Raw genomic sequence first — 24,206 nt, forward strand, 5'->3', positions numbered from 1 at the left:
TTGGATGCGATCGCTGGTCTGTTTATGTGTACTCTAAACAATTAATCTGATCTAAATATCCGTTTATGTCCAATCCGATTAAAACTTTTGCATTTAAGAAAGCTTAGGTTTATTCGTGTACTTTTTAAGCAGGCTATGTGTCTGAGATAAACTAGTTTTAATTTCAAAGGTTTGTTTTATTTTATTCATTTATTTTCCTTCTGCTTAGTATCTAATTTAGAGGTCGCTAGATCGCAATGACCTGCCAACTATTCCAGCATATGTTTTATACAGCGCATATACTAATGCATGTAAACATTTGCCCCAGATACTTCTGAATATGATTGAGAAAGTATTCAGATTCAAGCATTTACACTACCTGACTGAAGTTGTGTCGCCTATTCAAGTTTTAGAAACAACAAACAATAAGTTGAGTTTACTTCTAGTTGAGCGTTTGGTATCAGAAGTGGCTTAAATGAAAGGCCTCTAGATTACGATCATTTTACCAAAATAAAATATGATCATGCCTTGATTTTTAATTATGTATTAGGACAGTAAGGTCTGACTTTGCTTAGACAAAAGTCTTGCCTCTTAACAGAAATAATGTACAGTATAGAATATAAAGTCATGGTGCAGTGGAAAAAGAATGAATATTGTGTATGACTCCCATGAGCTTGGAGGACTGCATCCATGCATCTCTACAATGACTCCAATAACTTATTAATAAAGTCATCTATAATGGCAAAGAAAGCCTTCTTGCAGTACTTCCTGAGTTCATCAAGATTCTTTGGATTCATCTTTTATGCCTGCTCATTCATCTTACCCCAGACATGCTCAATAATGTTCATGACTGGTGACTGGGCTGGCCAATCCTGGAGCACTTTGACCTTCTTTGCTTTCAGGAACTTTGATGTGGAGGCTGAAGTATGCTGAAGAATTTGCCCTCTTATGTGGTTTGTATTGTAATGGGCAGCACAAATTTCTTGATGGCTGTCGATGTTGCCATCCACTATGACTGATTTCTGTGAGAATTTTGGGTCCATGTAGGTTCCAATTGGTCACCTGTAGTATTTGTGATGATTGGAATGCAGTTTAAAAGATGATTCATTGGAAAAATCTACCTTTTGCCACTTTTTAAAATGATCAACTAGAAGTCGTTATTATTTGCTGCTCTTACAACTGAGATCAATGACAAGACTTTTGTCAGGTAGTGTAAAATTATTTCTTTGTTGTTGGATCAGATTGGTAAAGGAACAAACCACCCATTCCAATCCGACTAAAATAATTTCAGATTGAGCTTAAACAACATTAAAAGTTGGCTGAATGCAGAATGGCTGACAGCATCCTAATGATTAAATGAAGGACTAAATAGAGCCTCCCCTGTGTAAAATGTGTAAATTTAGTGGTCAACACTGTTACCTGCAAACTTTGTCTCACAGACTTTACAGCAAAGGTCTCGAACTCAAATTATCGGGGGGCATTAGGGCTGCACGATTAATCGGAAAAAGATCAAGATCTCGATTTGACACTACACACAATCTTAATTCAGCTTTTCTACTATTCAGCCAGTTTTATGTTCAATGTAAGGAGAGAAGCAAAGTAGTCGCATACTGTAAGTCTTCAAAGCAACCTCGACACCTTCAAATGGTGTTAAAAGTGTCACATACTGTATTTATAAGGTATAATTCACCCAAAAATGTCATTTCTGTCTATATGTAATGATGTATTTGCAGCCGCAAAATCACACATGAGCTGACCACCAGCTGTTTGTTTACGTTACTACAGAGAACGCAAGCGTGCACACCCAATGACGCCTACTTTAGTGAACAGAACCTGCATAGGTTGTGAATAACAGGTAATGAAGTTGTAAATAATGTTCTGTTGGTTGCACAGAGCAATCATTTGAGGGCTTGTGGGAGGTTTGATTTGCATGTATGTGTTTTTTCACACAGTGACGGCAGCCATGAGCCGCACTCGGAAGTAAAAGTGAAACCTGTGTGCACATCATTTAAGTGAGCATATACAACAAGAATTTTATGTTTTTTTCTTTTATAGCGAACACACAAAGTGTTTTGCAGGAAAATAAATGTTTACTGTGTCAGTATAACAACCCTAGCTTATAATGTTAAATATATTACAAGAAGGAATCTAATAGACAGAATTCTAATTTTACCAGTGAAAACAAATGGTCTAATAATGTTGACAGATGACAAGCACAGGTCTTAAACATAATAAATCAACTTCAGAATTATGAATAGTTATATTCTGATGTCATCATTTTACTGTGAATTAACAAACAGAAGATATTGAAAGTCATTATACAAAATTTAGCAACAGTAGAGCTACACATAGGCCTATTATGATTAATGTTGTTTTACCATTTGTTTGAGAATTAATCATAACAATAGGCTAATCATATTAACCTTTATTTTACATTTAAAGAATTGTGAGAAAATCGTGATCTCGATTTTAAGCAAAAAAAATCATGATTCACATTTTTGCCAGAATTGTGCAGCCCTACAGTGACTGCCAATTTATAGGAGGGCCTTTTTAATATTCAATGGCAAAAAAAAGTGGAAACCTGACATAATTGAGGCATATTAGAACAACAGACATGACATTTATATTTCAAGAATTACCTGTCACCAGTGATAATGCAAATCAGGACGTTTATCGCGTCACACAGCTGCTGAAATATATCTGTGGCTGTTGTGTGCATGGCTGAGCATTAGACACACACTCAGTCATCTGTCCACTGAGTATATGCTGTTAAAACTCTAGCTTTGTGTTTCTTGCTGTACTTATTGAAGGGGTAGTTTAATAAAACAATAGACATAATAATTATTATTCTGTCCCAAACAATTGTTGCTTAACCAAAAGTTTGTGATAATGTTGTTGTGAGAAAATGCAGGAGTTTTTGTAATTTGTTTGCGCTGTGAGAAAAAGCAGTGCACTTTATTAATTTTTTTTTTTTTTAGTTTTTTTAATGTGTATGTGTCGTGAGAATTTGCAGCACGTGTGCTGTCAAACGAATGAACATTTTTTCATAATTTGTTGATGTTTTATGGTGAGGCAGTGGCGCAGTAGGTAGTGCTGTCGCCTCACAGCAATAAGGTTGCTGGTTCGAACTTTGGCTCAGTTGGCGTTTCTGTGTGGAGTTTGCATGTTCTCCCTGCCTTTGCGTGGGTTTCCTCTGGGTGCTCTGGTTTCCCCCACAGTCCAAAGACATGCGGTACAGGTGAATTGGGTAGGCTAAATTGTCCGTAGTGTATGGCTGTTTCTCAATTCCAAGAACGCAAAGACTGGACTTGCGTTCTTGTGGAGACCGGTCTTGCCAGGTGTCCTCGGAAGAACGAACTCAGGAGACTGCGAGGACAGAGAATGCGTCCTTTGAGAAATGGGATGCTGCGTTCTTCCTGATGGTCACGTGACCTTCACGCGATTTAAATGGAAATTATTTAAACATTACAGCATTCATACAACGATGTATTGTTTTCCCTTCTCTTCAAAATATATACTATGCATAAAAACATTATAAATGGGTGTTGCACAATATAAATAAAACACATTTTAATACGAATTTCAGCAAACAAACACCCTTAATGTGTTTATTCCTTTTTTAAGATATTCACATTAATGTTTACTTTCACCGTTTCATTTAGGGAAACTCCTGAGGTAAATAAGTGATATCTCTGAACTTTAATAATAAATCTAAATCAAATGCTGCACTTCCCACCTCCAGTCGCAATGACTTCTGGGACTTCCAGAGAGAGTTCAGTGCTCAAGTCTGCATCAGTGCGTCCTCGATAGTAGTATTGAACTGATAGAGTATTGGAACTGAACTTAGGCAGCTGATGATGACGTTGCACGAGAACACGAGGACGCAAGACCGCTGAAGAACGCATATTGAGAAACCTACGAGTGTGTGTGTGAATGTGTGTGTGGATGTTTCCCAGAGATAGGTTGCGGCTGGAAGGGCATCCGCTGCGTAAAAAACTTGCTGGATAAGTTGGCGGTTCATTCCGCTGTGGCGACCCAGGATTAATAAAGGGACTAAGCCGACAAGAAAATGAATGAATGAATGTTGATGTTTTTTTAATTGCATGCGTTTTCTTAAATTACAGCACGTTAAAAATGCTTCATGTACACTCTATCATCTGTAATTCTTTCCGTCATCCACACTAAAATCACTGAAAATGGTTTTCTTTACTACTGCACATATACACAGACATAGTATGCTTTTACCTGTGTCAAATCCGCCTGGTGTTTATATACTTTGCTTCTTTTTGAAGCTGCGGCAAAATGTTGCAACTGTCACCTGCTTTCGCTGTTAAACAGTAGCTCCCAGTAACCATTTAAGCAAATATTAAAGGGCAGCTATGGTAAAAAATCTACTTTTCAAGCTGTTTGGACAGACATATGTGTAGGTATAGTGTATAGAACATTATATTGGGGTGATATAAACACACCCAGTCCTTATTATTTTATTTCACAACATAAAAACGGTGGACCAATTGGAGTGGCTTTCAGACCGACCGCAACTTGACGTATTAACAGCTGCAACAGCTGCGTATTAACATCTCTCTGTAGTAAAGCATATAATTATATCAACAAAACAGGACGTGAGCAAAGCAACCAGGAATAAAAAGTCTGTTCAGTTTGCTATGCTCGACAATCATCATCAAATGTGATTAGGAGTGAGTTTTACAAGTTTAAAATTTTTTAAAACAGCGCATGTGTGTAATGAATTACAGCAATTTATCTCAGATTCACTTCATCAGCACAGCCGCGTATTAAAACAATTATGAAGACGCTTCAATCCCAGTTTGTGGACGTTAAATCAGGTTTATTTTGTACATTACCGTAAGAGATATCCATACAGCAGTGGAGATTAACCTGTATCCTGTCACATGTGCTGTGCAAAAAGAGTGCAAAGCTAAATGCGCGAGCTGTCTGTGTGTGTGTGTTCGCGCTGTGTGTGTTTGTGTATTTGTGTGTGTGCGTGAACTTTGTAATGAAATTGTGTGTGACTCATCATTGCAACTCCACAACAAATGCATCAAATATTCATTGGTAAACATCTTACTGTAGTATTTCTCACAATCGCTTCGTGAGATCTTCTTCTTTTACATCTGTTTGTTGTCTGAGGCAGCCGTGGGAGGAGATTAAGGCACGCTGACAGGCACGTGGAAACGGTGGGCATGAAGGACTAGCCTTAAAGTCGCAGTAAAAAAAAAACGCTACCTGATGCTCAGAGGTATAAAATAGAAACTTATAAAAGATATAATAAAAAATCTGATGGGTGTTTTGAGCTGAAACTTTACAGACACATTCTGGAGACACAAAAGACTTTTATTTAATCTGTAAAAAGGGGTAACCTACAGTAGGTGCCCTTTAAAGAGAGGCAATGTGGACCATGTACAAACTGACATTACTCTTTAATAAAGCTGCATCCAAAACACCTGCTTTACAATGTCGCGATGCAACTCCAGTGTGGACATGGTCTGAGGCTACAATCTGCCACACCTATTCAAACTGTACATTGTGATCAAAACAGCACAGAAAGCTGCTCACCGGTAAATTAATAATTTTTATTTTATGTAAGCATCATGATATCTTGGAGAACAGTACAAAATAAACCCCTTTAACATGTTTTTTTCAGTTTTAGTCTTTAGTTATTAGTCTTTTTTTAACACAAAGACAATTACTGTTGCTACAAAGCCAGATGAAATGGTTTATTCTAGATTATTTGCAAACATTTTTAACTGTGCATATATAATATAGAGCTGTCTATGTGGTCTTCAGTGGATGCATGAAGTCAGTTCTCCTCAAGTCCACACAGGTGTTGCTCATCACATTAACTATGGACGGGATCCATCCACTAGAATTGTCTAATAAAATTTGACTACCAGATGGTGTAAAATGCTTCTATCCTCATTCTGCAAAGCATATCTACTGATGCTTAATTTAAACTGACTTTTAACTCAAACCTTTTTTTTTTTTTTTTTGCGTCTGTATCTGAAATAAGTGGCATATCTAGTTAAACACAATCGATTTGTGTTGGGACTACAAGAAGGAATTAGGTTAACTTATTAGTTTTTACAAGTTTAAGTGAATTGAACACTAAACTATAGTTTTAAATAGTTATATATAGACTAAGTTGTCCCCCAAAAAACTCAAGAATTGTGTTGTTTCAGCTCATTTTTGAATAAGCAATGTAAACAAAAAGCAAACAATTAGAAAACATTAGATTTCTTTTACTGATCAATTATAAAGAAGAATTCTCTAATATTTATATAATGTCAAGTGCCTCAATTAATATTGATGTAAGATGATCCAAAGTCTGCTACATTGTAATTCATTAAAATCCTTGTTTACATGATTTCATATTAATAGATTTTTCAAGACGAAGTTGTTGTTCATCTTTTTGTTGTTGTTGTTGTGACAGATTTTTTTTAATTATTCATACTCAAGTGTTCAGGGTTCTAACTAACTAATCAAGCACTTTTTAATTATCGTCCTCTCTAATCTAAATATCTGTTCACTTGTTTTATAGTAATTAACAAGCTCTCCTCAATGGCTAGCGCTCCAGTAATTCGAAATTATCTTCTGAATAATCATGACAATAAACAGTTGTTTATTGACAAAAGGCTTCATTTAAAGTAGATAGTGAAAAGAGCCAAATGTTTGTGACCTTGTTTGTCCACTTTGGTAATTAAATTAGAAATATACAATGTTGTAAAAAAAAAAAAAAAAAAAGAAAGAAAAAACATGTGAACTAAATGATTTAGTATAGGTCAAACATTGTTTGGCAAATGAAAAAGAAAAGCATTTCTTTTATGAAATGAGTCGAAATACAGCTATCTTTTGTCATTTTGTGTACAAATTGCGTTTGTCACTTAATTTTAAGTTTCAAAGTTTGTACCGTGTAAAATTGTGTTTATGTGGCTTTAATGTTTGCTGTTTAGTGGCATCGATTAGACAAATCCATTACGTTGATGATTTAACCTGGTGTTTAATTATAGTGGTTACCAGTGCGTTGTAAGATAACTTTAGGTAGCATTAAATAAAACAAGATATAATACTTTCTGTGTATTAATCACTCATTTAATGCCAATATTGGAAAAGCTTGTGGCAAATTTGTTGTCTCTAAAAGCCTGTGAACTGATTTTTTTAGGAGTATGGCTCAGTTTGTTTGTTTTTTAGAAGGTAATAAAATTGTCATTTATGGGTGAAGAATCCCTTTATATTAGTAATAAATATAATCTGCAAACACTAAAATTCCAAACAATATACGAATATCAGCCAACTGCATTCAGTAAGAATTTACTTGAAGGGATGCTCATGTAACAGGATTATTGCAAGCATATTGATTTCACTATATTTTCCTCCTGTTTACTTACTGTTCATTTAAAATTGTTTTTTTTTCCCAATATAAATGTAAAAAGAGTGTGCAAAGCAGCAGTGGTTTCACCTCTTCTCTCCTTTGGTGTTAACATCAAGGTGGTATAGTCCAAGCAGCCATACCTGTTGCACTATTGTTTGAGCCGTCTTTTCCACCTTTACCTTGAACTAAGGAGGTATGCTCTACCTGTTCCATATTGAACTTGCCACTGGTCATAATTAACATACACACAAATATGTATTTAAGTTTAATTTTAATCATTTGTTATATTTACTGATGTAAAAACTATTAGTTATATTGTAAAATGTTATTTTTGTTGACAGTATACATTTAATGGTATGAGCTGAAGCTGCCGTTCTGTCATAATGACATTCTCTGTGCAGGTATGCATTTATGATTTTTATTTTGACGATGTAATATGTGGATCGTCAAGGTTCATATGCTGGTTTTTGTAATTGTGAGAGCTAGTTTGCTCTTTCCTTTTCCTGTCTTCGCGCCTTTCTGCGGCTACTCTCAAGCGTTTTTTCCATCTTTTGCTTCTCCTTTTCCTTTTCCATTTTACCTTGAACTAAGGAGTGTACATTTAATGGTATGAGCTGTAGCTACCGATCTGTCATAATAACATTCTCTGTGCAGACTGGAAATGTTGTCCTCTCGTCATTTACTACACAACGCAGAGCAAAAGAGAGTACGCTTACACTCATAAGACTGTGGTAAAACCTTTATAATCCTGACATAACACAACATGAATGTAAACAAGATTTTATGCATGCTTTTAACAGTTAAATGTAATCTTTAAAATGTCATTTGCTCAATTATGATATTTTAAATGCAAAGATGACATAATATATAATATATATAATCTCTTTTTTACCTCAACTACCATGGTACAAGCTGATTTTGTCCCTAAAATGTAATTAAATATTAAGGACACTTTTAATGAGACATTTTAATGAAAATACATTTGTTCCACTGAAAAAGTGATCAGAAAAACATTCTTGACACAGTTATAATGCCTCATGACAAGTTGACAAGATATGTTGTCTTGGTAGCTGTCATGACAGACAAAAAACAGGTTGTAAAATATTTGTTTATATTAAATCGTCATAACAAATAATGGCATCTTTGCATTTAAAATGACTTAACTGAGTAAATAACACTTAATATCAGTTGTTAGAAGTATGCATAAATCCCATTCACAATTATGACGTGTGTTATTTCATGTTCATTGTCACATGTACCCTCATATACATTTCTGGAGAGCACAAATTATGTAGCCAGTTGTACATGTGGCTGCATTTTATCTTTCAAGCAAACGCTGTGGGGCGGTATAACGCTGCAGACAGCTTCTGTTTCTTTTCACGCTACCAGCTGACCTCTTACCTCTGTGTGGACCAGTTTGCCCAGTGGCTCACCACGTACATCGCTGGCCTTAAGATGCAGAGAGAAGTTGTCAGTGATGACAAGGTTTGAGTCAGGCAAAGAACAGTTCCAGAAAGCAGATAAAACAAAAAATGGCAAAAAAAATTTTTTAAATTAACAGGGTAAGAACATGGTAAGATCTAAAAATGTAAAAAATCAGGCTTCTTTTCATTTTCCGGATTGCTTTTGAAAACACTAGCAGTTGGGTTTAGGGAAGGGAATGGGTGGGGGTATCATTCGTCCCTCGTTCAATCAGTCAGTCAGTTGACAGTGGCCTCACAAAATTTGGTGGTTTCCCGAAAACAAAAACTGCAAGAAATGTACCTCCTGAGACGTAATTTATGCTCTCCAGAAATGTATACAGGGGTAAATCCATAATGAGCCTGAGTTGCATGATTATAAAGGTTTTGTTATGGTCTTATAAACACCCTTTATGAAGTAAAGTGTTACCCTGCATGTTTGTGCCTGTATAATGAACAGGTGGTTTCCAAGAGTATCTGTTAAATTCAGGGAAGAAATTCAACATTTAAAAGTGACATTTTGGAAGTTCCTCTACATGAATATTGCAATATGGTTCTATGAAGTTTCGATGCTTTTTTACTATTATTTCTGACAATCTCAGGGTTCCCAGGAGAATCTCTACACAAGAGCAAAAGAAGAGCATGTGGGGTGAGACAATGAAGTCGACAGTAGAAGGAAGTTTGTTCTGTAGAGAAAAGAAATACTGCAGTAAGAACAAAAGCAGAGATTTACATTCATGTAGACGAGCTAAAAATGTTATAAGATGTCAGATGGAATGTATTGCTGTGACCAATGTCACAAATGTAACCATAATATGATTATGGATAGACATCTCCACACATAAAACGCTTTTCTTACTCAGTTACTTACTTACTTGGCCCAATCCCCAGTCTATTTTTGTACCCCTTCTTTAAAATTTACCCCAAAGAAATGGGACAGCACTACAACACCTGAGCATGTCATCATATGTCATCGGGATTTCTTACTTTATTTGAGATTAACGATGGTGACTGCTGTAGTTATTCCAGTTGAGTTATTTTTTGGTATTTATCTTCAGTAAATCACTAAAGGCATCGATATCATGTTTTTAAAACGATATAATGTGGCAATAAGCTTGTAATTGTACTGTATTCACACCGTGGGCATATTCATCTATGTAAACACAAAAATACAGCATTAACATTATGCCAGACACTGTAAAAGGTCATTCACAGCCGCTAGACATTTCTGACAGGGTATTCGAATGTCAGATGTGAAAGTATGTTGTGGGACTGCTTTACAGGAGTTAATATTACGGAATATAGATAGCGAAATTTTGCGTTTTTTTTTAAGCATGACTCTCTGTTTCAAGGGCTATTAAGCCCATACACTTAGCCCTACGCAAAATGAGGGGTAGGGGGAAGGGGAAGGGCTGAGGGCTAGAATTGGAATTGGGCTTTACTTATTTTTCTACTTGTCTTGCTTCTAGTCCAAATATAAAAACATTCTTAAATCAAGAAGCCTTTTCTTGACAAGTAAAATTTTTTTTTTTTTTTTAGAAATAGTGTCAAACTTTCACACACGCACTCATACACAATGGACAATTTTGTTTACCAATTCCCCTATAGCGCATGTCTTTGGACTGTGGGGGAAACAGGAGCACCCAGAGGAAACCCACAATGTCTTTTTACACATTATGCCACATTATGTCTTGTTGAATCAGCTAGTAAGTTTCTTGTTCAATATTGTTGTTTAAATTCATTCATTCATTTTCTTGTAGGCTTAGTCCCTTTATTAATCCACAGCGGAATGAACCACCATCTTATCCAGCAAGTTTTTTACGCAGCAGATGCCCTTCCCGCCGCAACCCATCTGGGAAACATTCACACACACACTCATACACTACGGACAATTTAGCTTACCCAATTCACCTCTACCACATGTCTTTGGACTGTGGGGGAAACCGGAGCACCCGGAGGAAACCCACGCGAAGGCATGGACAACATACAAACTCCACACAGAAACGGCAACTGAGCCAAGGTTCGAACCAGCGACCCAGCGACTTTCTTGCTGTGAGGCGAACGTGGTACCCACTGCGCCACTGCCTCACCCTGTTGTTTAAATTACATTTTTTAAATTACAATACTATGAAGCAAGATATATATATATATCTTTCCTTTATTATAGCCTTTAGTAAGCACCAATCACATTTAAACAAGTTTCTTCTTTAATATTCTGATACAAAATGTTATATAATATCCAAAATTGTAATATGTAATATGAAATGTATAAGAAACATTTAGCCAACAAAATAACATTGGCTCTTAAGAAAACTGATCCCCAAGCAATACCTGTAGGACGTTAACATAATTTTTTTTACCAATTGAGTTTAAACAGCTTTCTTCACTTTGGTACTCCTATTCAAAATGTAAAAGTATAAAATGTATAGGAAACATATAGCCAACAACATAACATGCATAACGTTCAAGCTCTTGGGAAAACCAATTCCCAAACTGTGCTGAAAACACGCGGTGATACTTCTTCTTGTTGTTTTCGTATGGTGACATCCAAACGCACTACCGCCACCTACTGATATGCGCGAAGTGACTCTCCAGAGTGAGAGTTGTCAATTTGAAGCATCTCAGTCTCATTGAATCAACATGTTCTGATCAAATTCATTTGATTATTTCTTGATTCAGTTTCAAATAACATGAATTAATCATTTAACATACGTAAACTTGATTTGTTATTTTCAATCTGACAAATTTTTATTGTGTAAATCCAATACATGCCTAGTTGATTTTTTTTAAAGTGCACGTGAAAACAGGGAGAACATGCAAACTATACACAAAAATGCCAGCTGACCCAGCTGGGACTCGAACCAACGACCTTTTTGCTGTGAGGTGACAGTGCTAAGCCACCGTGCCACAGACTCATCTTTCATTCAGAGGCATTTTGTCAAAATAAAATAGTAGTATGAGCATGTCTCTCCCTCTAATACAACATACCAGTAAAATAGCTGGGAAGAGCCACTATTAGCATTACACTGTTCATCTCAATGGCAGTTTTTTGGCAGGCACATCACCATCCGGGAGAATGTAAACTAAAATCGCCTGTGCTGTAAATACCATGTAAATAATTACACTGTAAAAAAAAAGGCCATTAAAAAAAACTCTTGAATAGCAGTTGTCTGTAGCTCGTGATTCATGTGTGCTTTGTGTTTATTTTGGCTTTTAAATAGTAGTACACTATCTTGATCCCTGCTCTGATTGTATCATATTTAATGTCGAAGATCTGGTAACACTTTGAGCTCTATTTTGACCGTCCATGCGCAAAGTGCAAAGCGCAGAGCGCAAACGCATTAAGGACATATCAGAATCCACTTTTGCTAATATAAGGATGGAAAAATCTTCTTTGCGCCGTGGCGCACAGTCTAAAAGGGTTGAGTTTATTTTCTTAATGAGTTATAGGTGTGTTTTGAGAATAAAACAATCAGAGTCTCATCTCCCATTCCCTTTAGGAGTCAGTTGCGTTTTCATTTGCTATTTGCATGATGGACTTTGTAAGTGGAAAAACTGAGCGTTTCACTAGCAAGAAAACAGTTTAACAGAGCATCTACAGCACAAGGATAAGAGATGAGCCTCCTCATTATTTACTTTTACTTTCACTCTCGTGGATAGGGAAACCTTGTACACACAGATATCAATTAACCTATAAATAATTAATTTTGTTTGTTAAGCGCAAAGATTTGTTTCAAAACTATTTCTAAATTCAGTTCTAATTTCCAGCAAATAAATAAATGAACAATAAAAGTTATATCCAAATACATATGATGTGCCCCACATGGTCTGAAACCTGACAGGTGGGCATATCTAAGCTTGTTTTTAATAAAACAAATATAAATATGGATATAATAAATAATACTGCTTATAATGATAACATTATACAAAAGCAAATTGTCACAAATAAACTGAAAAAGCCCCCCGAGATGAAGAAGAAAGTATGGTTTTCATATTTATGTAGGCTAGATATATATATATATATATATCCTTATTATATATATATATATATATATCCTTATTATATCCTATATATATCCTTAATATTTAAATTCTTTTTCATATGTAAAGATATTCGCGTATTGCTCTACATCTTGTGTGTATTAAGCAGTGTATAAGTGAGGCGCACAACTTATGGCTCTGTGCTGGACTTTAGACCGGCTTTGTTCTGGTCTATTAAAGTCTATTATAGTTTCTCAAAACAGTAACGCGCCAGCAATGCGCCTCAACATGTCTTCTTTTTTAGATCAGAATGCCTATGGGCACACATGAGCACAAATGCATTTGCTATTTAAACAGCGTGGCGCAAAACGTCAAAACGACTCTTGCACCAAGCTGAAACTAGCAACAATTGTGTCTCGCCTTGTGCCACATTGCGCTTGGTGTATGATAGGGCCCTTTTTCTTTATGGTACATTTGAGTATTAGTAGATTGTCTGCTTAATATCTGTTGATACTGCTCCTTCAACAGACATTAAACTGACTATAAGAAACTTTGCAAGTACATAACAATTTACGCTAACCCTAACCTCAACCCCAACCTAACAGTCTACTTATAATCTAATCAGAATTAGCTGTGTAGGTAGTGCTGTCGCCTCACAGCAAGAAGGTCGCTGGTTTGAGCTTCAGCTGGGTCAGTTGGTGTTTCTGTGTGGAGTTTACATGTTCTCCCCGTGTTCGCGTGGGTTTCCTCCGGGTGCTCCGGTTTCCTCCACAAGTCCAAAGACGTGTGGTCTATTAATTATCTGCAAAAGCCAGTCTCTGCTCAAAAATCCTCATTTCATCTCTCAATTATAAATATCTGTCAATGAATATGTCCGTGGCATCAGATTGACTAGGCCTTGTGTCTTTGTGTATGGATAAGACAGTCAAATGACTCACTCTACTGTACTCTGGAGGGATGTTCTGATTTAAACTATGGCTGCAGTTTTGATGACAACTATTGTAAATTGTAGGTTACACCTTATGTGGAAGTTCTATTGTAAGTGACTGGACAAGATTCACATTTATCCTTTTACTGTTTGTACTGTAATTTGTTGACAGACTATGTTATTTTGACACAGAAAGGACAAGACAGCCCTGCATAGCACTAAGGAAAAATAGAAATGTGAACACAGGACAATCTCTCTAGGGAAAACTGTGGATGCAGTGCTGTATGAATGACAGTACAGTCTTCTTACACCTCCTGACATTCCTGTCTGTTGGCCCACAAACTCTCATCCACATTACAAAACTTGCTAGTCCATTGTACATATATATATATATATATATATATATATATATATTTAAATATTTATTTATTTATTTAATGGGGAAAAAAGTATTGGAGATGTCATGTTTTTTCCTCTGAATAATATTTCTAAAAGAGCTGTTGACATGGATTATAATGGATTATGATTGTAATAACACTGAAATGACAAGGAGAAAGCACTGAACTGCTGGAATATATTTGATACTTTATAAAAGGGTTAAAGACACCACTCATATGGAGAATAAAGTCACATGAATTGCTCAGGTGTGAGTTTTTCACAGACTTCAACAGAGTGTAAAAATCTTTCTTTATCTGAAAGCATTTAAGTGTTTCCTTGGCTGTGTTTTGGATTATTTTCTTGGTGAAACAATTTCTGATTTCAACTTCATCATTCTGATAATGTAGATGTTGGACTTAAGCAACTAAATTTTATTTACAATGACGAAGGACAGATGGTTGATGAAGAATACAGAGATTTCAGCAGCTGTCTGGGCTTTCACTGCCTTTCTACACCTCCATTTCTTCATGTGTTCAATATTTCTTCCCTGCATCATTTCATTGTATTATGCATAACCTAATTTGTAAACTAATTTATATTGTTTTCTTTGCATATATGGATTTATTGGGTTGTTACCAACATCCATTTCAAGTCAGCAGCACCTTTAGAAACATGTTTTCTGAGAAAAATGGTGTTGTGTTCAATACTTATTTTCATTCATTCATTTTCTTGTCGGCTTAGTCCCTTTATTAATCTGGGGTCGCCACAGCGGAATGAACCACCAACTTATCCAGCAAGTTTTTACGCAGCAGATACCTTTCCAGCAGCAAACCATCTCAGGGAAACATCCACACATATCTGTATTCATCTGTACCATCTGTACCACATGTCTTTGGACTGTGGGGGAAACCGGAGTACCCAGAGGAAACCCACGCGAACGCAGGGAGAACATGCAAATTCCACACAGAAACACCAACTGAGCCGAGGATCGAACCAGCGACCCAGCGACCTTCTTGCTGTGAGGCGAATGTGCTACCCACTGCGCCACTTCGTCGCCCAATACTTATTTTCCCCACTGTTTTACATATACACAGTATATGCACTTTCATTATCATTAGAGAAAGCAAGATTGATTGATTATTTGATTATGACAATATATAATGGCAATTTGTTTTACAATTTTACATGTAAAGACTTGTGCTATGAAATCAAACTTAAATGTTAGGGGGTGAGACTATTCAGACAGACCTCTATAATACAGTTTGTTCAACATGGCATAAGTAATTGATAAACAGGAAACATGAGAGAATCATCACAATCATTTGCATGGATGTACCAAAACATTTGCAACTTTTTCAAAGAAATTAGAGTTTTTGATGTGCACAGGTAACACAATTTTGTGAAGATTGAACAGGCAGTTTTGAGAATTTCAATGAAGACCTGAGAAATAACCAATATATTATTAATATTTAACAATAATATAAGCTAATCTGAAAAGTTTAGTCATCTGTGAATTGAGTGTCTTCTTATTACTATAAACACTGACAATGTGGCAGTGTGTCATTTACTTCATTAGCTGAAAGGATCAACTTGATGAAGAGACAGACAGACAGATGCAGACAGGCAAACACAAACAGACAGCCAGATAAGCAGACAGAAAAACAGACACAGATAGAACAGATAGGTAGACCAACAAAATCTCACGGCAATTCGTAACTTTTTGATTTAGTGGCTAATTCATATGAATTCGTACAATCTAATTCATACTATTTAGTACAATTTGCTCATCCCACAATGATGGTTGGGTTTAGGGGTGGGGTTGGGTTGGGTGCCACGCCCACTTTTCAAATCATACAATTTCATATGACTGAACTTGTACGAATCAATGAATTAGCCACTAAACTGACAAAATGTAAAATACTTTTGTGTTTTCTCGTGAGATCAGGCTGGACAGAAAGACAACCAGAGGAAAACAGACAGATAAATGGAGGCAGATACAAACAGAGAGACAGCTATAGAGGCAGAAAAGGCATGCAGACAGATAGACAGACAGATACAGGGCAGATAGATAAACATCAAGCCAGACACAGACCAACAGGTAGATAAACAGACAGCCAGACAGGTAGACCGACACAGACAAACAGATAAAGAGGCAGACAGACACCTAAAGAGACAGGCAGACAGTTAAACAGAAAGACAGACTGGCAGACAGACAGATAGATAAACAGACAGATAGGCAGACACAGAGAAACAGACAGACAGATACAGACATAGGAAGATAAACAGACAGACAGAGAGATAGGCAGATGCAGAGACAGATAAACAGACAGACAGTCATGGACGGGCAGGCAGATAGAGAATCATACAGAAACAGAGGTAGACAGACAGACAGAAGTAGACAGACAGAGGTAGACGGACGGACGGACGGACAGACAGAGACAAACAGATAGATAGATAGATAGATAGATAGATAGACAGACAGACAGACAGACAGACAGACAGACAGACAGACAGACAGATAGATAGATAGATAGATAGCAGGGTAATAATTCTTCTCATATTGACACACAATAGAATCAGTTCTTCAGATAAACTGGCTATAAAAGAATAAGCAGACTAATATGGCAACATGATGCTAATAGAGAAGGGCTTTGTAGAGTGTTTAAAATCAATTTTTGTTGTATAGCACTGGCCTTTCGCTCATAACGTCTGTCCCCGAGAGTCTCTATGACAACCATACTGTCACAGCCAGTGTTATTACACAGACAGACACAACGAGAGCCTGTAATGAAGTGTGCTTCACTTCAGCCATCTTTAATACTCACTCACACACTGCTAACCTCATCTTGTGTGTGTTTAGATTAGAGATGCACCAATGAGTCCATTTGCATATACTGACACGGACACATACCAATAGTGCTTCTGCCTTTTGTAAAAAAAAATTTTGAGTGAATAATATTTAATTAAAACATTTTCATTGAACAATTTAACAAAAGACAATTATACTCTTATATTAATAGTCTTAACTTGTTAACTGTAACACACACAATTGCTTCATGCTGTCTCATCACAAATCGATTAAGTGAACTTAATTGTTACAAATTTCAGTGGATTAAACATAAAACACTTAAGTTGTCCCAAAAAAAAACTCAAGAATTGAGTTGATTCTGCTCATTTTTAATACATAGTTTGAACTCAGCAAACATAATTCTTTAAGTGTAAATCCTGAAGATTAAGATGTTTTTTTTTTTTGTAGAAATTTTGAAAACCTTAAAAAACCTTTGAAAACTCCATTCCCTCACCACAAACAAAAGCATCTCTGTGCAAACTGATTGAAAGTAAATAAGCAAGTATTTATTAATGAAGTGTCATCCACTCATCATAATGTGAGATGATATTTACATCTAAAAATAATGGCTTAATTTGTGATTACTCCAAAAATATCACTTATTATTTATTATAATATATGAATTCCTACTTTAAAATGATCTGCACCTTTACCCCAGTCTTTAGTGTCACAGGATCCTTCAGAAATAATTTAAAAATGATGATTGGTGCTTAATTATTGCTAATGGTGCTTATTATGTTCTGCTCCATTTTTATTTTAATTTTTTTGCATAAATCATTCTATTCAAACGAACAGCATTTATCTGAAAGAAAATCTTTTTGTAATACTAAAAATTCCTTAAATGTCACAATTGATCAATTTATAATAAATGTGAATGATTTTATTTTTCAAAAGTGAAAAAAACATCAATTGTAATTAATCACATCGAAAATTAATGTTTGTTTTGACATAATTTAAGTGTATGTACTGTTTATACTAAATTTTTACAACAGTTTTGTCTGATTCTCCAACCTGGGGTGCGTTTCCCAAACAATGATGTAACTCACAGCTGAACCATTATGTTGTGATGCATTGTTCGGGAAAAGAACAATGTAGTGACGATTGTTTCCTAAAACGCATTGTTTCTGTCGCGGATCCATCGCTTGAACCACATTATATAACGTAAAATGCGTAATGACGCTCTAAACTGGGTGGAGTAACAACTTCTTTAGAGAAGAACCCCATAATTTCTTTGGGCAAATTATCTTGTTTTAAACAAACATGCATTTAAAACAAAATCCAATGATAGATTTGGTAAAAACAAGCACTCGTTTTCCATATTAATTGAAATATATGGCACATATAGGGCCTATGTTTGCTTAACAAATATTATTGAAAATCACATGTCATATTCTAAAACATAAAATCACTTACAAAACTTTACATGTACTCTAATATCATATATAAATTAGATAAATAAATAAATAATGAGGCGATTTATCAAGAAGTTTAATTCAATAATTATCATGTATTAGAAATTTAAAAATCATACTTTATTAATATAATTAATAATTATGATTATTATTATTGTTAAGTAGGATATTGTTTATTTTTTTTAAAGTCTTCTTTTACAATTTTTGTAAAAATTGTAAACTACAGCAGAAAGTTCTAACGAGCAGGCCCATGTCATAAACAGAACAGATACTTAATAAATAACCTACTTTAAATGAAAAGAATTAATGTATGCTTTTTGTTTTCACTATCTTTGGAGACGTAACATAAATTCTGCTTTTTAATAATAGGTCACCTATAGCTTTCGCCATGAGGCTGTGTTTAAAATGACATAAATGTTTTTAAAGTGCACTGCGAAGGGAGCACAATTGTAAACATAAAGATTGCTAAAACTGAACTGTAAAAATAGTTTGAAAGCAAATTATACCTAAGAGAGATGACCTTAATTCTTTTTTACCTTTTATAATTCTAACTTTGAATGATTGAGTGTTCTAAATGAATAGGGTATAGGGGGGATAATTGGGAATAGAACACAGCCAGGAACAATGTTTTGAACTACAGCTCCAAAGGTGTATATATATATATATATATATATATATATATATATATATATATATATATATATATATATATATATATATATATATATATACAGTTGAAGTCAGAATTATTAGCCCCCCTTTGATTTTTTAAAATCTTTTTTAAATATTTCCCAAATGATGTTTAACAAAGCAAGAAAATTTTCACAATATGTCTGATAATGTTTTTTTTCTTTTGGAGAAAGTCCAATTTGTTTTATCTCAGCTAAAATAAAATCTGTTTTTAATTTTTTTAAAACCCATTTTAAGGACAAAATTTTAAGCCCCTTTAAGCTATATTTTTCCTATGGTCAACAGAACAAACCATCATTATACAATAACTTGCTTAATTAAATATCTAAATATCTAGTAAAATGTTATTTACTGTCATCATGGCAAATATAAAATAAATCCATTTTTAGAAAGCAAATATCAAAACTATTTTGTTTAAAAATGTGTTGCAAAATTTGTCTCTGCATTGAACAGAAATTGGGGAAAAAATAAACCAGGGGGTAATAATTAATAATTCAGGGGGGCTAATAATTCTGACTTCAACTGTGTATGTATGTATACACATATATATATATATTAGGGTTGCTCGATTAAGGGAAAATCATAATCACGGTTTATTTTGGTCATAATTGTAATCACGATTATTCAAAATGATTATCAGTTGAAGTCAAAAGTATTAGCACTTATTATTAGTTATTTATTTTTAATAAATATTTCCCAAATTATGTTTTATAGATTTAGGAATTTTTCACAGTATTTCCTATAACATTTTTTTTTTTATTCTGGAGAAAGTGTAATTGTTTTATTTTGGCTTTATGATAGCTGTGATATATTTAAGTAATATCAGCATCCGTACAGCCTCTTTACCCTTTGTGTGTTACTCCGCCCACATATAGCCAGCAACAAGCAGACACTACAGTTTGACAAATATTACAGTGGTTAGAGAACAAAATATACTTTTGAGGCTTATTTTTTCAAGAATGTAGTTGTTTAGATTGCAACTATGTAGTTTATTTGCAAGAATAGTGACTATTTTAAAATATTTACAATTTCTGGAAGTCGTCGGCGGCCAAACACAGTTGACGTTGTCTATCCACAACATGGCGCCAGGACCGCATAATAAGCCCTTGCTCAGTGTGTTCTCTGAGTGCAAATAAAAAGCTGAAAAACGTGGTTTTTAAGGTGCACCGGATAGAGTCAATAAGAAGTTGCGAATAAGAAGCTGGATTCAGCCTTGTCCCTCCCTATTGCAAACACTACAGCAGTCTGGTAAGAAATCTCTGTATACGGATGGCATTTCATGTTACGTTCAGCCTTATAATCTTAAAATGTGAGCAAAATTAGCTGTTTTGTCATCACATTAAGGGGGTCACACACCAGAAGTGCCGCTTTACATTACGCCTGCAGCCTTGTGCCAACGCATGCCTCTCACCAGTGGTGATATACAGCCATAGCACACTGCTACTAATGTGATATTGCTCATATATATACACGTTTATGTCGCCGAATTGTTGTATAAATGCAATATCACACTCGTATCAGTGCAGTATGGCTGTATATCATCACTGGTGGAGCACTAAGGCACTCGGCCTGCGGCCTCAAGCCGCAAGCCAACACCCACCTCCTACCATAGTTTGCACTGTGATAAATTCCAGTTTGCACAATGATAGGAAGCAGAAAAAAACTCATACAAAACAGTTATTTTAAATTGAACAAATATTTCACAGTGTTACTGTTTTAATGTACTTTTGATCAAATAAATGCAGAATTGGTCAATATGCCAGACATAAAGGTTGGACAAATAACCTAAAGCATTATTATTATTATTTATTTATTTATTGTTATTATTATTATTATTATTTTGTGGATTATGTGCCTGCCTAGCCTGACTTCCTTTTAAAAGAAAGCGATTGCGAATGGATTTAGAGGAAATGACATTCCTCTTTTATCAATGGCCTCAGCTGCAGTCACACAAACACATCATCTACTCTCTCCCAGTCTATGCAGGGCCAATCTGATAAACGTCCCTTTGACATTAACACTCTTTGATCTTCATCTTTTTCTTCCCAGATGCTTTGTGACATATTCTGCCATGTATGGCCATGGTCAAGATCTCTGAACACTGGTGCTGTGACGACGTGCAGCTCCTTTAATGCACACCGGCGGAAGACTTCAGATGAATGAGCAGCAATTCTGCAGGTATGAACAGAGAAGTGCGCCGTGTACTCACAAGTGTTTTCCTCTGCGCAATCAAAATGAACATAAGCAAGGAAATGCCCACATTATTTAATACTCATAAAGGTCACTAGATTAAACGGGTCTTGCTGTGTGACTCACACAGCATTATTACAGTTCTTGATTTATTTCTGTTAGGACATGAATGAAGTTTATGATGACTTGGTGGTTTAAGGAATGAATCTGATGCTTGTTAGCATGATTCAGTGTGAAAGCTTGTGAGTCATTAAAAATTGTTTGTTTGTGGTGGAACTAGGGATGCTAATTTAGGGTAATTTTGCCAACTGACAACTTGTTAACCGAATATTAACGGTTAACTGGTCTGATTAATATGAAATTATTATTTAACAAAAAAATATAGATATTGATGTGTCTATTTTGTGTCTGACGCATTACATATTGCATTTTAAAATACTGATTTATTTTAACATGTGAACAGCATGCAGATCATTATAACATAACATCTTCACACATCCTTCCTGAATCCTTTTAAGAACTGCCATATGCTGTGTTTATCCAATCATATGTTTTTTGTCTTCTGTCAAATTAAAAAAAGCAGGCTACCTCAAATTGATCACTCAGAAAATATGCATTTAATTCATGCTCCACTCTTATTCTTATATCACAAGCCTCTGTCAACATTTTAATAGATGTGATTAAAGATTATGTCTTGAGCATCTGATTTTAACTTAAAGCTTGTGTGCTTTTATTTCCTCTCTCACTCACGGTTCATGTGCACGCCCTGCATGTGATAAAGTATGTTGACTTTGCTCATACAGTATGTTGACTTTTTGTTAAGTATATATTACTATAACATATAACAGTTCTATTGTTTACATACGATATTGCATTTATTTACATCCATATTTTATAAGCTATAAAGTGAAAGCTTCAGTTTGGAGCAGAGTTATCACTAAACAAAAATCATACATCTTCAGATTTGTTTGATTCGTAGCTAAGGCTGTTTTAAAATCTGATATTTTATAATAATTATTAGAAACTATAAAGTAATTTTCCAAATGAAAAAAAAAAAGGTTAGTTTGTTGGTTGTACACTAAATCATCAATAGCCTATTTGTTGAGTTTATGATGCAGCTCCAGGACAGTTCAGGCAATCAGCATCAGCGCTGGTTTAGCATCAACTCGTCTGTGTCAAACTGTGTTCAGGAATATTGTTCTTTCATTTTGCTTCTTTAGCAAAATATGTCTGTAGGCACTTGTGGTTGCACGTGTTACTGTCCCGGGAGTTAACAAATATTTGTTACACATTTAGACACACATTAAACACGCTTTTACATCCCAAAAATGTGAGGCGCACCAGCCTACTCTGTGCAAATGTTGCTGTTGATGTTTTTATAATTGTAATGTTTAATAATATTGTGATATTCAAGATTTGTAAAGTAATACAGCTCTGGATAACTTGAAACAGCGACCACAAGTCTCTCCTCTATCTTAAAAAGTCTTTGTAGTTTTCTTAACAAAACAAACACTGGTGTCACCTCAACAGAACCATCGATGTGCATCGATGGATTTGCTCTTTAGTGTTTGGACTCTCAGTAGTGACTATTAAACCACACTGAACTGAGCTAAACTGAACTGAACTTAAACTCTGAAAACTGAACTACTCAGTTTCACTTTACTATGTGAAGCTGCTTTGACACAAGCTAAATTGTAAAAGTGCTTTACAAATAAAGGTAAATTGAATTGAATTCATACCATTAATCAGTTACACGCCCTTTCGGTTTACGGTTAATCGGTTATTTGGAGCATCCCTACATAAAGCACAGAGAACACAATGCCAAATAAATAATTTGTTTCTTTTTTGCACTGCCTGGTCTTTACTTCACACTGCCTGACATTTTGTTTAAAGATCGCAACTTTATTGGTTATTTACAATATTGTAATGGAAGATGTAGTGTGAATCAGATCATATTTGTTTTTGTCACAAATTAGGGTGAAGGGAATATGTGAGGACTCCAGAATGCAAGAAATGAGATTTATTTATCTTTGACAAAACAAACCAAACAAATAGAAAGTACCCCATAGGGGAAAAACATCACTAAACTGGGCTGGCGAGGCAGGACTGGACACAAAGCAGGATAACTTCAAACACACCAAATGTAAGACAATAAACTCGCACAGGACAGCAGACAAGAGGGAGCTATAAAGGAGAATACTTAAAAAAAAAACAGGTGAACAGAAAAAAGTATATTGGATAACAAGGAGGGTGGGAATAGACATTAGACAGAAGAGCATATGGTACAAAGACAACACAAGCCATGTGCTCACATAAAACAGGACTAGAACGCGCAACCAATGAAAGAGCTCAATAACTGAGTGTTCACACATGGCTGAGTGTAAACACAGGCCACATGCAAGAAACAATGGTAACTCAAACAGAACTCAAGACATGATGTACATGATAAATAAAACACTTACCGTGCACTCACACAGGCAGTCAGTCTAGTTAATTTCGGTTTCAGTTGGCGCTGGGATCGGAACATGCATGCGCCAACTGAAACCGAAATCAACTAGACTGAAGCTCTGGGAATAAAACTGCATGCCGTGAATGAAACAAACACAAAGACGAGAGCGCGCATCCAGAGCCTGCCTAGACCTCACACCTCTGCAACACGCAGCTCGAGCACAGCCAAGATCACACTCATACAAAGACAGACAGAGACAGAAGATATGATTATGAAAAAAGTCAAGCCAAGCACAATATACAAGACAAGAAAGGACTAGGGACTGGACTCTGCCATCAAAAAAAGAATTAACTAAGTGGCAATGTACTGAGTTTCAATCAACAACACATTTTAGATGTAATTTAAACTACAATTATTTTTTCCGTAAGTTTAAAACATACGTTTCACAGGAAAACTCTTTAGCATTTCATGTATAGTTGAATGATGTTGTTTTTTTACTTATTG

General features: G+C 35.3%; 1 protein-coding gene across 1 annotated transcript in view; it reads left to right on the forward strand.

Annotated features, from left to right (window-relative positions):
- Positions 1–24,206, forward strand: part of htr1fa (5-hydroxytryptamine (serotonin) receptor 1Fa) — a 45,028-nt gene that overhangs the window by 16,120 nt on the left and 4,702 nt on the right. Inside the window, exon 2 of the mRNA XM_087267664.1 lies at positions 21,113–21,241. Coding sequence (XP_087123790.1) covers positions 21,223–21,241 — 19 coding nt within the window. The 5' untranslated portion in view covers positions 21,113–21,222. The remainder of the gene's footprint in view (positions 1–21,112; positions 21,242–24,206) is intronic.

This window comes from Danio rerio, chromosome 9 (genome assembly GCF_052040795.2).
Source record: "Danio rerio strain M-AB ecotype USA chromosome 9, GRCz13ab, whole genome shotgun sequence".
Classification (NCBI taxonomy): Eukaryota; Metazoa; Chordata; class Actinopteri; order Cypriniformes; family Danionidae; genus Danio; species Danio rerio.